The sequence below is a fragment of the Trichinella spiralis genome (assembly GCF_000181795.1).
Source record: "Trichinella spiralis strain ISS 195 chromosome Unknown Scfld2, whole genome shotgun sequence".
NCBI classification, from domain to species: domain Eukaryota; kingdom Metazoa; phylum Nematoda; class Enoplea; order Trichinellida; family Trichinellidae; genus Trichinella; species Trichinella spiralis.
The window spans coordinates 6,355,447-6,372,997 of NW_003526941.1; the positions used below are offsets into that span (position 1 = coordinate 6,355,447).

The 17,551-nt window shown below is 30.7% G+C and overlaps 2 protein-coding genes across 2 annotated transcripts; one reads left to right on the top strand and one right to left on the bottom strand.

Moving 5' to 3' along the window:
* Positions 1-236: 236 nt before the first annotated feature.
* Positions 237-3,106, bottom strand: Tsp_06026 (mechanosensory protein 2). Its single transcript, XM_003380254.1, has 8 exons — positions 3,025-3,106; positions 2,647-2,733; positions 2,412-2,455; positions 2,083-2,155; positions 1,623-1,705; positions 1,330-1,533; positions 1,011-1,145; positions 237-647 (listed from the first exon to the last, which is right to left on the bottom strand). The coding sequence occupies exons 1-8, from the start codon at positions 3,104-3,106 to the stop codon at positions 237-239; spliced, it is 1,119 nt and encodes a 372-aa protein (XP_003380302.1).
* Positions 3,107-16,095: 12,989 nt separating this feature from the next.
* On the top strand, positions 16,096-16,752 carry Tsp_06025 (conserved hypothetical protein). The gene is made up of 2 exons (XM_003380255.1): positions 16,096-16,148; positions 16,560-16,752. The coding sequence occupies exons 1-2, from the start codon at positions 16,096-16,098 to the stop codon at positions 16,750-16,752; spliced, it is 246 nt and encodes an 81-aa protein (XP_003380303.1).
* Positions 16,753-17,551: the final 799 nt, after the last annotated feature.

Genomic DNA, 17,551 nt, shown 5'->3' on the forward strand with positions numbered 1-17,551 from the left:
TATTTCATGCAAAAATGACAGATGAATGAAACAAATGTGAAAAGCAGGTTCATATAAGACAAGATCTCATTGCATGATCATTCAACGAGAACAACTGCCGATAGAAGTGAATGAAATGGGTATGCATGCAAAAATCTTCAATAATATATATATACATATATATTCAGTGAAAATAAAATCACGTTGAAGTTTTAAATTAAAAAAAAAAGAAAGTAAAAACAAAAGCAGAAACTGAATCAAAGCATGTTTCCGGTAGGTTGGGTAGGCGTTGGTGTGGTCGGTGTCTGAGGGTGCAGTGGTGGAGGGCCTACGGTTGTGAACGACGACCCAGCTGAAAAGAAAGATGTGGACGGGGAAAGTGATGTGGACGCGCTGCAACCAGCAATCGACGTGGGAACAACAGCGACCGCAGAAGATTGTGCAGTTTTGGTCGATTCAGTTGTGGTCGAGCAGTTGCGGTGCGCGCCGGATAAATAACTCAGTATATCCACAGGAAATGGAAATATGACGGTCGAATTGCGTTCAGCTGAAATTGTAGTCAGCGTTTGCAAATATCGAAGCTGCAACGCCGCCGGAGATTGACTAATGATGTCCGCCGCCTCTTTCAAAGCCTTGCTTGCCTGCTGTTCACCGTCCGCCGCTATTGCCTTAACAATAAATAATACACATGTGAAATTGCAACGGAACAGGATAAAACTTATCTTAACAAAAAAATTTTCTCTCAATTTTATGATCATCCAAGAATAAAAGAACAGATTAAACGTCGTTGGTGCACCTTGAGAAATTATATAACAAATTTCACAAATAACAGCAATAACATGAATATTTCAAATTTCAAAAAATAAATAAACCAATGAAAATTAAAAAAAAAGTTTTAAGAATCAAAATATACAATTCAAAAAATGATATAATGATTACACGGTTTCCCGACTGCAAATGCATGCCATTAAAAAACAGTAAAATGAAAGAAATATACATAATAAATTTGATGAAAATGAAAATTATTCTACCTTAGCCCTCGCTTCGCGAGTCGCTTCCGCTTCAGCGGCCATAGCGCGTTGCAATTGTACAGGCAAGCGCACATCTTTCACTTCCACACGTTCCACCTTCACTCCCCAAGGATCAGTTGCTTCATCCAAAGATGTCTGAAAAATAAAATTACTTACTTACTTACTTACTTGATCAGAATATAATTTCAAATATTCCAATATGATTATAAATATGAACAGATTTAAATATTTCTAAATAACAAAAATCAAATCTGCACAATCGATTGGAGAAAAAGCAAAAGCCTTGTGCCTTCACAATGAAACCACTACTCCCTCTCACCTGCATTGTTTGCGAGATCACCTCACGATCGCAAAGAATTTCCGTAAGCGTCTTGGTGCCGAGAATATTGCGCAGAGTGGTTTGTGCGAGCAGCTTCGTACTGAGCATAGCGTCTTCCACGTTTATAACAGAAATTGTAGCATTCGAGATGCGTGAATAGACAACTGCATCCACGGCCACAGTTACAGAATCTTTGGAAAGAATCTAAAAAATAAAATTCAGATTCTCCAACAGTTGAATCCAAGATATACAAGATGACGCGTCTGATTCGAATCAACAATTTAAAAACGTACCTCTTGTGGCGGAACATCGAATGACACTACCCTGAGGTCAACTTTGCGATAAGTATCCGTACATGGATTGATGAAAAATATGCCTGAAAATGAGATCATTTTAAAAAGCATAATTCCAATTAAAATTTTTTACTCCAACCGACAATGAACAGCCGCACAAACACACACGAAAAAGAATACGTAAAGTTTAAAGAAAAAATCAATTGCAATAACAATGGTTTCAAAAATTCAATTTGTGAAATGAAACTTGAGCAGGCACCAAGCATGTCGAATCAAATATGCATTGAAATTTGTTCATCCTTTCACCAAGTTCATGGATAGAGTTTAGAATAAAAAATTAAGCAAAGCATAAAAACAACCTATATATGCCCCATTATCATGCGCTACCATTGAACAAAAAACATTTATCTCGCATCGGAAAAAAAGAAAATTCTCTCCTAATGTTGAAAGGATTTTTTACCTGGTCCTCTAGCGCCTCCTGGTAAAAGACGGCCGAGTCGAAAAATAACTGCTCGTTCATATTCTTTTACAACCTAAATCAATAAACGAATTAATTTTAAATCAAACCAACAATAATACATATTATATCTAGGTGAAATTTCAATCGATTAAACATTAAAAACAAATTTACCTACAGATAGGCAAGTTTAAAATATAGTAAAGGTAGCATTCAGAAAATGCTAGTGCAAATTTAAAAAAAAACAAGTAAATAAGAATGCCTTCACTTACTGTTAAGCAAAAAAATAAAGAGAATGGAAGCGTTAGTGCTAATATAAACCAAGAAAACACTATCAATAGCCAATGACACGGACCAAAGTCGTCATCTTTGTCCCCTGAAACAAGAATGCCTTAAATAACAAAAAAGCAAGAAAACGACTCAATTTATATATATATATAACAAATTTTTTTTTCAAAATTTTATATTGATTGCAATATTCGTGTACCGTCTATCTGGTGAATATAATTTCATCAATATAATTTCTCATGATGAAGGCCAATTATGATTTTCACCAAAGACTATTACCTTCACGGATTGAAGTTACAATTGAGTTTACTTGACTGCGTTGCAGTGATAATTCCCAAGCGTGTTTTGGCACAAATAAATATCCATCTATGAATGAAGAATACAAACTAAATCTATTTATGTCGGTTGCAAATTGTTCAATGACAAAAATGCCTCTATGGAGAGAAATGGAAAATGTCACTGATTTAAATTTCATATGCAAAATAATTTTAACATGAATCGACCTCCTCAACCGAGCTAAATATCAAAGGAATTGAACAACAACCCAACTTTTCTACCCAATCAATCGTTTTAAATAATAAATATTTGATCAGTTCAATTTTTTTCCAACGTCGAATGATTAAAAATATATGAAAAATCCTTTTACAAAAGATATACCAACTGCTAAATTTATTAAACTAATAACAGCATACAGGCACTTTAAACTGCATTCAAATAATAGCATAGCATAGCACTGCATAGTATAGAGATAATTTCATTAATAGATTTGAAAATTTTGCATTCACTGTTATGAAATATTATGCTATATGATTTGAGAGAAATTAATTACAATTCCATGTCAGAATTACTGCTAGAGGAAAATTTGCTCCAAAATTGTTCATGCTAGCACATCAAGTAGTCGTCTATAAAGCAAGTTGAAATCAAAACTACTGCCTGAATGAGAAAAGACATATGCGCTGAAGAGAAAGACGAAATGAATAGAAGACATAACAAAATGATTAGAATGAGAACACGAAATAAAATAATAAAAAAAGACAAATAAACAAAAATTCTAACAAATATCTCCAATAAACAGCAATGAATTTGAACTGAACCGTATATAAATGAGTTCAGTAAGAAGAAAACGCATTCTCTTCAATTTTCAGTCAGTCAGTCAGTCAGTCCGCACGCTAGAAGAAACCTTCTGTTTCACACATGCTCGCTAAAGCGATTAATCTGTTTCGCAAAATTAGAGTCAATAAGAATAATGACAGCATAAATGATGCAAAATAAATCACACTAATCTTCTTTATGCAACTAAAAATCCTTGTGAGAGAAATAAATCATGCTCAAATAAAGAAAAATAATTTTTTCTTTAAGCTGCGGTAAATTGAAATTTGCTTCTGTGGCAACATATATGAAAATGAAATGAAATTCAAAATCCAAGGGATTTTCTACTGCTACTACTACTCTCGATTAACCTATAATTTCAGCGACGAAAAAATTTCCATTTCTGTACTACATATCACTTGAAAAGGTTTTCGTAAAATAATCAACTGCAACGAATACATATTTCTTCATGAACAAAAGCAACAAAACATTAAAAAAAATCACTTTAAAAATTCTTTTTCTTCATTGTTACTTAAAAGCAGCTTTACATAAAAAACAATTGAGATTCTTTTCTAAAAAATAAAAATAGTGAATCGCCAGTTTTTTAACATGGAAAATGATAATTATTAATAATTTTGCGCAATTTTAGCTATTTAGTGTAAAATATTTATTCTTCGTGTGAGTGATCAAAAACTCTTATTTGTACAAGTATACCCCCGCTCCCCCCCCCCACACACACACGTTACTTTGAAGAAGTGCTCATTTTAAAATTACCGTGATTCATCATGAAAATCGTCGTCTTTGAAATAAGACAACATTCGGCCTGGTAACAAACAACTAGACGTGAAAATATTTTTTCAAGCTAAAGAACTGATTTCAATCACTGATAAAGCGACGCAAGTGCAATGCTGACTCAAACAACACAAATGTTTTCATTGCTTACCGGTTAGAGCTAACAAAGCGAATTATAAATATGCATATACATATATACAAGCATATTTTCTCTCTATCCCCCTCTCTCAAATCATCACTAAGCAGTAAAAACAACAAAATTTCCACAAACCTATATATATATATATTCGGATGTTACATTCAAACTGAATTTCAAAGAGTTTGGTTTAAAAAAAAATAGAATAAAATAAATTGTATACCGAGGTAGTCAGGTCGATATTGCTGAAAATTGTATGCAGGATCGACAGATTGCTTTGCGGCCATCTAAAACGACGGACTTGTTGGATCCCAGAAAAGAAGTACGTTGCGCAAGCTGAACGTCAAATTTCTTCAATATAACGTCACAAAAAATAAATAAAAATTTCTAGTATCGCTGATTGCAAAAATTTAAGTCAACATTTTTCTCTTCTCACCCCCTCTATGCTTCTCTCCCACTTTTAACTATAGAAAAAAACGTTCACTTCCTTCTTATTTATTTCCAAGAATCCTGTGCTTTTCTGTATAAAAAAATGAATAATATCATTTTTGAATAAAATTACTGAAAAGAGAGAAATGAAGAAATATAAAAATGATCGCTCAGCAATGAGTGACAACAACGGCAGATCAAGTCGCACGCTTCATCGACATTAGCTATTTTATTATAACGTTGCTGGAAGAGTTGGCAATTTGGAGTAAAATTTATTCGCTGAAACGTCAGAGAGGTTGTTCCATTGCGCTCCAAGTGACCGACCCCACCCGATTCGAACATCCACACCTCAGCAGCCACTAGCATAGCTGGCAATCTCCCCATCTGTAAAAGCGCCATCTATCTGAACCCGAACAACAACCAATGCCTGTTGCGGTTGGGGTTGTTGTTGTTGTTGTGCAACGTTGGGGTAGTCAAATGGAGAAAAAGCAAAGTCGAAAAGCAGAGTAAAAAAAACGAATAATATGATAGAAAAAAATAACAAGAAGAGCCTTCTTCAACGTATATCCCCTTCCGGAAACGATCAATTCATCAACGAGCTTCACAGTGCTGATCAATCGATCGCTTCAACAATGCCTGTGCAAAAAATCAACGCCTTCTCGACCAGCTGCAATTTCAACTTCTACCGTCAGCGGTTTTGACACTCTTGGAACTTTTTCATTAATAAAAATATCATTTCTACACTTGTATCAATTTTTATAATTGCTCAATCAAACCGCATCGATCAATTTCTCTTTGAATAAACAAATCAACATTTTAAACTATTCAACACATCTCTATCTATCTATCTATTTATCTATTCAGGTAAATATATTAAAAAACTGAAATTAGTCGATTGTTTGTGTAAACGGTTTGTATTTGAAACAAAATAAAACATGCATATTATTACTATTATTATTATTATTATAATTTAGAGAATTTATAATTTTCGTCATTTTTGCGCAGCATAAATAAAATAAATATAAAAAATATTGAATATGTTGCGTTTCAATGAGTGCCATGAATAATAAATACAGTTTCGATTAAGCAATATAGATTTGTTATTTGCAAGTATAACTAACTCTCTTTTCACAAAAGAAACCTGCAGCAGCATGTTCAGCAATGCAAATGAACAATGAATGCTAGGGAAAGAAAAAAGGGGGAAAGCAATGCAAACGTTGAAGCATCATTACAAAGGAAAATGGACAAATGTTATGATAATTGTTGTGGACAAAAAAAATCAATCAACATGTCGAAGAAAGCTTGTAGTAGGCTAGTCGAAGAATTATAATAGAATGATCGCAGAAATTAATTTCTATTTGAAACGAAAAATGGTCGCTGAATCGATGAAGTAATAAAATTTTCATATTTTACGCTAGAAGCGAAGCAGCACTGGTGAATACTTTTGCAAAAATATTTCTTTCTTAGCAGAGTTGCTAACAGAAATTACATTTCATTTTCCCTTTTATATTTTCTAAACTGGTGCCCAAAATTTTCGCATAAAATCCCGTGATTTCACACTGTTGTGTCACAGTTCCACGTGTAAAGAACACCACTAACCATTGGCCATCATTTCATCAAATTGAACACATTTTCACAACGACAAATGACCACGCTTCATCAAAATATGCTCAACGCATAAACTCGATACGCGCAGCATAAAAATGCCCATCACTATGATTAATTGTTTACTGAACATGACGCGCCAAACACATATTCCAAGATAAAATTTTCAACAACAACACGCAAAGCCGTTCATTTTCATCACCGACCGCCCTTAAATAATGAGAGATAATGCGCTATTAAAACACTTAATGATTATGATGGTTATTCCATGTAAAAAATTCAGTTTAATCTCATTTAATAGTTCAATGCATCATCATTATCTATTCAAATGAAATATCACACCCTTTAAATAATATAAAATAACAAAAATAGTTGACGTATGAATTGAAAAGTTTTCAAATTCAAGAAAAAAATTAATTTCTGTTTTCAAATAAATCAAAAGAAAGTTAAATCAATCAAAACTGATAACAAATTAAATATAAACAAATATGTGTAATGCCTATTATTGATGGTGAATTAATTACGTTTCTGTTATCTGAATGCAGTCACAATTAACACAGACCATCCTCTCTGCCCATTACAATGAATGCAATGACAGCAAACATAATAGAACTAGCTGATCTGATTGATCGCCATCATCCCAATATCCTTTGATCATGTAGTTTATACATAAATATATAAACAGATGCTAATATTGAACGGTACATAATTTGTTATGGCAAATTGAAAACGAATTCAACAATCCACTGAAGCGGAAAGTTATCTATGCAAGACATCGTGTGAAGGACATAAATTTCTATCACAACACAACATAAACATTTTTTTCGTAATTTCGTAACAACTAAACAAAAGTAACAATAACAAATAAACAAAAAATGACGCAAGAGATTAGCTACGATAAAACACTGGCAATAAATTATGACTGCCTAATTCTAGAGTATTTCAAAGTGAATAATACAAATCAAGTTAGAAATAAACAAATGAATATAAAACAACTGCTAATAAATTATTTTCGTGGATTTATGCAAGCTTCTGTACAAAAAAGTTACTCATCATCAACATATAATTTCCTGACAAAATGCGCGCTGCAATAAAGTTGAAAATTTATCAAACTTGAATACTATAATCATACTGTATTCGTATGCATAATTCATGCAAAACTAAACGGTTTCACTACTTTTGAAATAAAATATCTATCATTCACAATCAATTACATTTTGTAAAATTAAATTCAAATATTTCGGTGAATTTTTTAAATAAACGTCAAAGAATTACCTCACCTTACAACTATTTCAAGTATATAACAAAAGAAAGCAAATTTTCAGTATTAAATAATTATTGTCAAATGTTAGAACATTTTTCAAAAATAATATGTATGTACCAGTAAAAAAGTGCATGCAATTTGTTGATAAACCATCGTGTCCAGAAACTGACAAGAATTAGTCGTGTGCTTCAATAAAACAAAACATTACCCTGAGAAGATATCCATCGTCAGGTAAAATAATATGCTCAAGGATTAAATTAGATTAGAGTTGAGCTCGCGGAAGCTAGTTTCCGTCACGTTCACTTGATCAGTGCTAACGCTAACAAGCACTTGAAATTCAATCAAATACGCCTTGATAAGTTTCAATCATAAACACTAACTTATAAGCAAGCATTTTCAGAAAAAAACTGTATGGAAATAGGAAAAACTAAAATAAAAAAGAAAGACAGAAAGAAAGAACTTACCTGGATATTTAATTAACGCTGCCGATGGCAAGCCGTGAAAACCAGGTGAAGAGGCAATTCTCATTGGGGTGACATGCTGAGTCAGAACTATCTGATCTTCGTTGAGCGGTATCCGAACCTCTTCACAAACATCCCGATCGTCAGCCATCAGTGATATTCTACTTTAGAAGGTCTGCCTGCTGATGATATTCATCCTCTGCCACCTTCATTTATGTTCATGCAGAATTGTCTGCACCTACATACAGCGCACATTTGTAGCTCAACGTAAACTAGGACGTCTCCAATACCAATTCAAATTCAAGCTTATCCAAGCAACAAATTCAGCGTCGGTGACTAAACGTCAGATGTTACAGTGAAAATGTTCTGAAATTAAGAAAAAACCATCCGGTCAGAATGCACGTCAATTGACAATTTGTCAACAACACCATCACCACCACCAACAACAACAAGAATATGAATAAGCATGAGAAATGATAGCAAAGCCTTGATTTATTTCAAAATTCATCTCTATATTTCAGTTCTATTTCTAATCAAAAGTCAAATTTTCATCTTACTGACCATCGATGTGGAGAAAACCATGAAATGAAAATTAATATTTACAGCAACCTTATTAATCACGAAACAGTTTGTTTAATTAATTATTTACTACTCTGAACAGCTGGAAACGATGTAATATTACACTGAATAACCGTTGGAAATAAAATCATAAAACTGCATTTCAAAATTTACCAAAAGATAACAGCAACTTCACCTTAAAATTAATTAACTCTGTCCAAATGAAATTAAAATAAAATTTACTTCAAATCAATACTTATATTACACACACACATACGCGCGCACACCCACAAACACACACACACATATATATAATATAAAATTCAAAATTTAAAACATCTTAACAAAGGGTGAAATTTAGATAATGCAGACAACTTACAAACGTAAACATTTTCTAAAAACAAGAACTGCTCATTTATCATGTCCATTAATAATATCCATCTGCCAATATTACGCTTACTTCACAAACAGCCACAGATATCATCAGCTAGAATGAGTATTATATTCTCAATCTCAGCTATATTTCAAGTAATAAACACATTTTTCTTGAATTTCTCTAGCAGGCGAAATGGAAAACTTAACTGTATAGAATACACAATTACAAATAACGAAAAATAATTCCAATATGTTTTTTCGCAATACATTCCAGGAGAAGAATAAATTAGCGTGAGATCTACTTACATGACAATTAACTTCTTCTCATAAAATTCGCATATAAATTCATCAATAAATAAATATTGCAGAATTGTTCAATCAAATTTCCATTAAACCAAAAATTTAAAATGACTAAACAGAACAACGGAACCGGCTAAAACATTAAATTGAATTAAACATTCGACAACAAATAAGTAACCACTTCAATCAAATAGATATATATGGACAACTTTTTCTTCTGAAATATTCATTCAGCTACATTACGTTTCCTTGATAATGAAATTTACAAAACAAAGGACAATTTAATTTGTGAAATTCAAAAAAGAGACTAATCATCGCTTTATCTGCAAGAAAACCACGTTCTGCTATTCTACATCAGAGGAACATATATATATGTATAATTATAGGGAATGTAAAAAATACGACGCACATCAAATCCATACAATTTGGAATATTTCACAAATTAACTATAAGAGCTTAATATTTAAATTCTGAATCATGAGGAGAAAAGTTTTAACAAAATTTATATTATAAAAATGAGCATAATAACATAAGAATAAAATAACCAAAAAATTTTCATTATATTCATAATTATATCAGTTATAAATAAATAAAATGATATATAACTACAAATACAACTACAATATTCAAGGTGGGAATTCAGAAGAGGAACTTACTCATAAAATTAAACAAGTATAATAATAATAATAACATATTCATCATGTGGTGAAAATGTGAACACACGAAATAGTAGTAAATGAAAACCAGTATAAGCAACAAGCAAGAGAGATTTTCGAGGAATGACGGTAAGAAAAAGAAAATTTTAAACGCGCATCGTCCAACATACCAATGATCAATAAAAATTCCTCGTCCCAGAGGAATGCCTCTATGGCCACCTGCGATAAGATGCTTTTTCTTACTTTAAACATTCCTCGATGAAAGGAAGATTCAAAGCAAAATATTTGCACAATATTTTTAAAAGAGAATTTCTGCTCATAAATTAAGCGTATACTTAAGAAACGTTACTTTTAAAAGCATATGAGAAAAAAACAAAAAAATTTTTCCCCTCCAAACTCAAACTAAATTCCACACTCTATTTTGCATCAATAATTGCATCATAAATTAAATGATGACGAACTGAACATTTTCAAATAACTGATCCAATAATAAATAATGAAATTCAACACGAAAATCTTTCATAAAAAGCTAATAAAACAAAAAATCCATACCCAGAAAGATGAAACACTGACAAATATACGCACATAAATCAGAAAATGCATAATTCGAAATTTGCAAATCACGAGCAATGTGTTTCTGAATTGTGATGTTGCAAAGTTGTTGTTTTTTTTTTTAATTTAAAATGAAGCAAATCGAATACTTCTCACTTTCAGAATATCTCTGGCTATTTTCAAGTTCTATTCACAAAGTTATTCAACTTAAAATGTGTTATGTTAAATCAGTAAACATCGTTATGACGAGTAGGTGTAACAGTAAACAAAAAGTAAATAAGAATGTCACTTACGGTAAATCAAATTTCAATTATTTCAGAAGGTACCTCATAGTTAGTCATCATATCATGTCAAAAGCGCAAATGTATACAATAATTTGACAAATTCATTTCTTTTTAAATCAAACATGCAATTATCAAAATATTATTTATTCATGCAATTTCAATGGTATCTGAATGTCAGAAATGTAAGTAAAAATAAAAAAGAAAAAGAATAATGACAATCTAGACAAACTCAAACAACCCCACGTAAAAGCTACTAATCCTATCTCATAAAATAAAGAACAAAAGTTAAAATCAATAATAAATTCAACAATCGATGAAAATAAAAATTCACTCGTGCTTTCAAAAATCATCTCCCCCCCTTACTGTATAGTTTTCAAAATGACAATAAGCATGTATAATAAATACAGCCTATTCTAATAATTAAATCGAAAAAGTTTCATTTGAATTTAAATACAATAATCATACTGAACAGAAATCCTCATTTACTAAATGAATAAAATCAATAACAACTGAACATAATCATCTTAATTTGACAATTTTCATCCACTGCTAATTTGCATAACTAAATAATATCGTAATTAAATTACAAATTTTCCTTTTTCACTTATTTTTAATCTGTTCACATCAATTAGATTAAGAAGGATTGTTAATAACTTCTGAACTTTGCAACTTTCCCATATTTATCAAAATAAAATAACTTATCGTTTTACAAACTGAAATAATAATAACATAATTTGAGAAAAAAAAATATTTTTTTTGAAAATAGAAATTCTCATTTCAATATTTTCTAGCCAATTATTTCGGTTTGATCACTGTTGCAGATCATGCGCAAAAATTTGCAATTCACACATGCACACACACTCGCTCGTATTGCACACTTTACATGATCACATTCATTGTGGCAAAACAAGCGAAAAAATCATCTCATCAATATATTGTTGCTTTGAATCAGAGAAGAAACTTCAAAATCAGCACTGTAAAAAATGGAAATACTGTCGATGCAATAATTAAAAAGATAACATGCAAATACAAAAAATATTCAATTCTCCAATTGCAAACAATTATAAAAAGTTAAAAATATAACTCAAAAGCATAAATCAAAGAAAATAAAAAAAATTTTTTTTTAAATAAATATGCAACCACAAAAAAGAAAAACGTACAACTTTTTGAAGAGAATACCTGAGAGTATTGTTTTCCTTCAAAAATACTGTAGTCTTGTTTTATTGTATTAGTACTGTTATTGAGTGGAAAATTGCCAACCGCGCCTGGTGGAACCACAAGATCTGTTGAAGTTGAACAACACCACACGCTCATCCGTTCCAATTCTCAGATTGTCGAATCAAATGTCGCTCGACCGCTTGATCAAAATTGAATACAATCTTCCGTAATTAATGTTCCATTTCATCGTGCTGAAAATCGATTCAGATTGGAGGATACAAGCGAAAAGCTTGCCTGGACAACAAAAGTATTAATCCCGACGGAATGGACGCGTGAAATTTTTCACAAAAAAGCGACACCGACTAATTGTACAAATTGGCTAAGAATTCCTTGGCAAGGAAAATCTAATTTCCACCGTTCCAGTAGGAAGTGAAATCGACGGACCGGTAAAAATGCTCGAATCGGAAAACAGTGTGGGGTGTGGTCTTCTCTCTTCTTTTCTCCTTTGCTCGAACAACATTTCTCTCCCCCTCTCTTAATTCTTGTGCAGTGAAATAGGGAAAATTGCACTGCTGTGAACAGACAAAGAAAAATGCAAATCTGATCATCATTACAGTTGCTTCGGTTTGATTTTCATCCAAATTTGTACATTTGACTTTGTTTGAAGGTAAAATTTTCCAATCCATAAAATATGATTCGACTTTACAAAATTCATAATTAATTTGAAGTGAACAATGTTTTGTCTTTGAAATTTCAAAAAAAAGCAATTCAATTATAAAAATTGTCAAAATAAAATTACTTCTGCATACTGTTTGTCTTCAATTACTGTAGCAATTGTTTCAGCAACTGGGGATAATTATTTCATTTATCAAAACTGAAAAAATTCAAAAGTAAATAAATTATTCAAAAATTAATTCCATAAAACAGTCGAAATTCAGAACATTCCATTCAGAAAATTTTCATTATTTTTTCAAAATACAATTACAGGAAAATATAAATTTCTTTTCTTTAAAAATATTATTAATAATCAAGTAGAATTGAGTAAAAGTGTAATTTGCATAAACTTGTTGCTGAATATTAGCAAGAATTAGAATGCAAACACAAATAATATATTCTTTTAAACTGTGTAGTGTATTAAAAATGAAATTTATGGACGTTTAAACTTTTTTTTTTCAATTACAAAAATAAGCGTGCAACCTATTGAACTTCACAACAAGATCAACATTGATAAACAAGGGATGCACATCTTCTGACTGATGACATTTAGACAATGTTAAAATTGGTCAACATTTTCAATAATTCAATGCCAATTAGCAGATGGACGACCAGAAAAATTAACAAAGCTAACGTGTCAAGTCCAGCTTCCATTGTAGACTGGTAATTAATTAAAATCTGCCATTATCATATTGAAAAAAATGTTCCAGAATGATCAGCATAAGAAATGCTGATCGATGAAGCAAGCATTAAGCAGAAGAATAATTACACGCGAATCACAAGAAATTGTTTACAAAAGATCATTAATGAAAGAACATGAGCAAAAATGAAGAGCCGAACTGCTTTCCTGAAATCAATGAAAAAAACAGCCAACCAAACATACAACTTCACTCAAAAATAGTGAATTTGTTGTGTTAAAAAAGACAGATAATTTGCAAACACAAATAATATATTTAAGCATTTTGCTGTAGAAAAAAAAATATACATCCATGATTCACATTTAAATCGATACGAAAGCGAATTCTTGTAGCTGCATGGTAAGCAGTTGGAAATTGAATTAGAATCAAGCATGACACGAAAAACATAGTCAAACGACCTGTCAAAATCAAACCTTACTTACATACTTACTTACTAGAAAAGAATTTTGAACAAATTTTCAAAATGGGCAAATCTAATTCCCATCAGAATATAATCGAACCTGATAATAATCTAAGTGAAAAGTGAATAAATTCAAGTAACAATACTTGCAAGTATCAGATGAAATACATCGTGTGCAATATCGAAAGATAGTCATCATATCATGTGATGTGAAGAAAAAACAATTTGATGATCAATTATGAGAATGGTAGCGCAAAATTGGTAAATAATTAACAACCAAGTGAAGTTGACAATGAAAAATGCAATTCACTCTGAGATGATTAATATAAAATTGAAATTAAATAAATCTCTAAAAATACAGTGCAAGTGAAATGAACATATAGCAAAGAGCAAGAAAAGTGAACATGTAAAATTCAAATTTCTAAACAAAACAAGCATCTTTATACCAACAAGTTGATTATCACATCCAAGCAATTAATATCGTATAACATTGGACAAATATGAAGAACTTGAACACATTTTTGATATGTAAACACGGATAGAAACGACTTTAAATAATACTGAAGTAAAGCCAAAAAATAATTGTAAAAATTTTCTAACTTGCGATTGTGCACATGCGTTGTTTTAACAAATTTGTAAAATTTTGGAACTTACAAAAAATTAAAAACTCCAAATGAAGAACAAGCAACCAAAATTCATCAAAGAAGGTCTAAGTAGAGAAACAGAGAAAAATTCAAAGCAGCAGACTGATTGACACTATGTCCAATTGCTCGCATTAGCAGTAGTAAGCGCGTTACAGATAATGTCAAAATGGGAGAAAATTAATTTAAAATCAAACAGTAATAATAATAATAATACAAAGTTAAGGAATATTTGAACAATATATAAAGAGAACATACAAACAAACAAAAATTTCAATATACCGTTAGTGTGAAAATTTAAATTTAAAAAATGTCTATCTTTGACTTCATTCCAAAAATCAGTTTGAAAATACACTGTTTTTTTTGCACAATGCGTGTGAAAGAAAAAAAATAAAATTTATAGAAATTGTATAGAATAAATCCAATTACCTGAAAATAAAAAGATTTTTTTTCAATAAAATCATAATTAAATAAATCAATGTTATATGAAACGGACAATTATACCAGGAAAGGAGTTGGTTTGCCGAGATGCAAGCGGAAAAATCAACCAAAATGAAAATACTATCTTTTTAAGCATTCAATAAACGTCAAATATTGCAACTTGACACTAAATTGATTTTTCAAGACGACTGTCAACGCGACAAATGAATCAAATCGACAAGTAAGAAGAAAAAAATATTCACAAATTCTGTTTGCAAAATTTTCTTCATTAACTTCCCGCTTATTAGAAGAAAAATATTCATTTTTTCTTTGAACATCTTTCCTCAAAAGTTCAGCAATATAATTGTTAAAATCAAAAGCAAAAAAAACAAAATTATAACACCTAACCGTTGACATATAAATGCATCTCTGTTTTACGTTTAAGTGTTTAATTGGATAATAATCGATCAGTGTTGAAGCAACAAAGTCAAAGCATTGTCAAACTGCGGAACTTCTTTTTATCACTTATCAATTGTTAACATCGGCAAGCTTTGAATTCAATGCACTCGAAGACTGAATTTCAACAATAAGAACAACAAAACAATGTAACATATCTCACGATAAAGTTCTGAAGAATAATCATGCATCACACACATACTGACGACAATTTAAAGCATTATCCGTGGTGCTTCTTTAAAAATAAACACCATTCCCTGAGGAACCCCTGAAGAAATATAATTTTGAAGAAAAAAAAAACAGAATTTCTCATTATTTAATTTTAGTACTTTTTTATTATCTCTTCGTTTCAAAGTATTTGAGTCCAAGCAAAATTATTACATTATTTTGAAAAGCTAATTTATCACTTCAAAATGCTCATTGCAATTTATTACAAGCAAATATATCTCCACAGACACTAGCACTTGATAATCGAATACCAATCAACACAATGTAACTGTCTTAGCAAAGTGGAAAACTCGCATTTCTAAAATTAGCATTTGAGAAAAATGACTACTCCAAAAGTGCTCAATAAATCAGTTTCACTAGACACTTGAAAATGCATTCATATTTCACACAAATTCACCAAAGCAACAGTTCTTTTTCGTTCACTATTCAACAAGCAATAAATTAAATCCAACTATAAAATTACTATGCTTTATTAGTAATTAACTATTTTTAAATTTTAGCATAATAAACCCATGCTAACATCTCAAAACAAAAATGCCATGCTCATAATTGAACAACCAACTTTGTACGCAAACGTATAGCCAGCTGCAAACGTTGGTTAAAGCAAACTATCTTTTCAACAACACAGTGTGATCATTTCCAGCGACATAACATATTGAAATTAATACTACATTAGCTGAATTTCTTATGTCTGTTAATGCTTCAAATAAACGCTCTCCACAAAATACTGTTCTCTGTTTCGGATGCATTTCTCTAGTTAAACTATCGCAACCAAATCATCCAAAACATACTGTTTGTTAATATCGAATGACAGAAAAAGAAGGAATCAATTGCATTCAAAATTCATGCAAATAATTCACAATGGTTTTTCGATATTACTGAAGTATAAATTTCATCTTCATCACACAAAAGCCAACACTAACTGCGCCCTAACCATAAAAAATGAATATACGATCTCAAAAAAATCAATCTCCAGTAAAAATGCATTAATTGAAAATTGTAAAAATGAAAAAATTCTGCAATTTTTTAAAACAGGATTTCGGATTAAAATTCTGACATACAAATCAATGAATGCGGGATTTCTAAAGCTAGAGAACTGCACAAACCGTGGACCACCTCAAACAATCGATCTGCTTGCAAAACTTGACGGTCTTGTTTCTATTATTTAATATTACAACGATATAATTGATTGCGCAAATCAATCCAGCGCGGTCATTTCAAAACTAATCATTGCAATTGAAAGACAGAAAGCTAACTTAATGAACCCACTGCCGAACATACAATTAAATTATGAAAATGCAGAAAATAATGCACATTTGAATAAAAGATCTTAAAACCAACTGACTGTAGAATCTAAGCATGACATTCGAAAAGAAACTGAACAAAAATTTAAATCTATTTGTAATTATCAAATAATCAACATAAATAGTTTAAAATATTGTAGAAATTCATTTCTAACAAATCAATATCATTAATAGCAGTGAACGGAAAAATAAACAAACTTATTTGATAACATTTTTAAAGGATTCAGCTAATTAATAGCTACAATTAATTTACTTTAAATAACCCACAAAATATACCAAACTACTTCATTTTAATAATCATTTCAAGAACAAAACTAAACTGCCGCCCACAGAAAATTTTTGTGCATTTCAAAAGCAAATAACTTATCTTTCAATAATATGAATACTGTCACTTACAGTAAGATTAAAAATAATTCTTAACAAGAATATAATGCAAAAAAAATATATGTATAATCATACCTTTGATTACATGATAGTATTTCAGCATACGTCTTCTTGTTTGAAACCTTTCAGAATCTGAAAATAATATCTTTTAATAAAAAAAAAACAACACCATAGAATACAAAATACAGAAAAGTAATTCAATAAATGTTTTATCTCATAAATATTAACAAATTTAACTTAATAAAATATTAAATTTAGTTCAATAATTCGCCGTCATGTC

Bases quoted from the DNA above. Each gene is read 5' to 3' on its own strand.
- Tsp_06026 (XM_003380254.1), bottom strand. From the start codon at position 3,106: ATGCAGTGCTATGCTATGCTATTATTTGAATGCAGTTTAAAGTGCCTG. The intron at 2,456-2,646 runs GTAATAGTCTTT...TTCTTGTTTCAG, and splicing joins TGTAACTTCAATCCGTGAAG to GGGACAAAGATGACGACTTT. The intron at 1,534-1,622 runs GTACGTTTTTAA...TTTATTTTTTAG, and splicing joins TCGATGTTCCGCCACAAGAG to ATTCTTTCCAAAGATTCTGT.
- Tsp_06025 (XM_003380255.1), top strand. From the start codon at position 16,096: ATGCTAACATCTCAAAACAAAAATGCCATGCTCATAATTGAACAACCA. The intron at 16,149-16,559 runs GTACGCAAACGT...ATCAATCTCCAG, and splicing joins ATAATTGAACAACCAACTTT to TAAAAATGCATTAATTGAAA.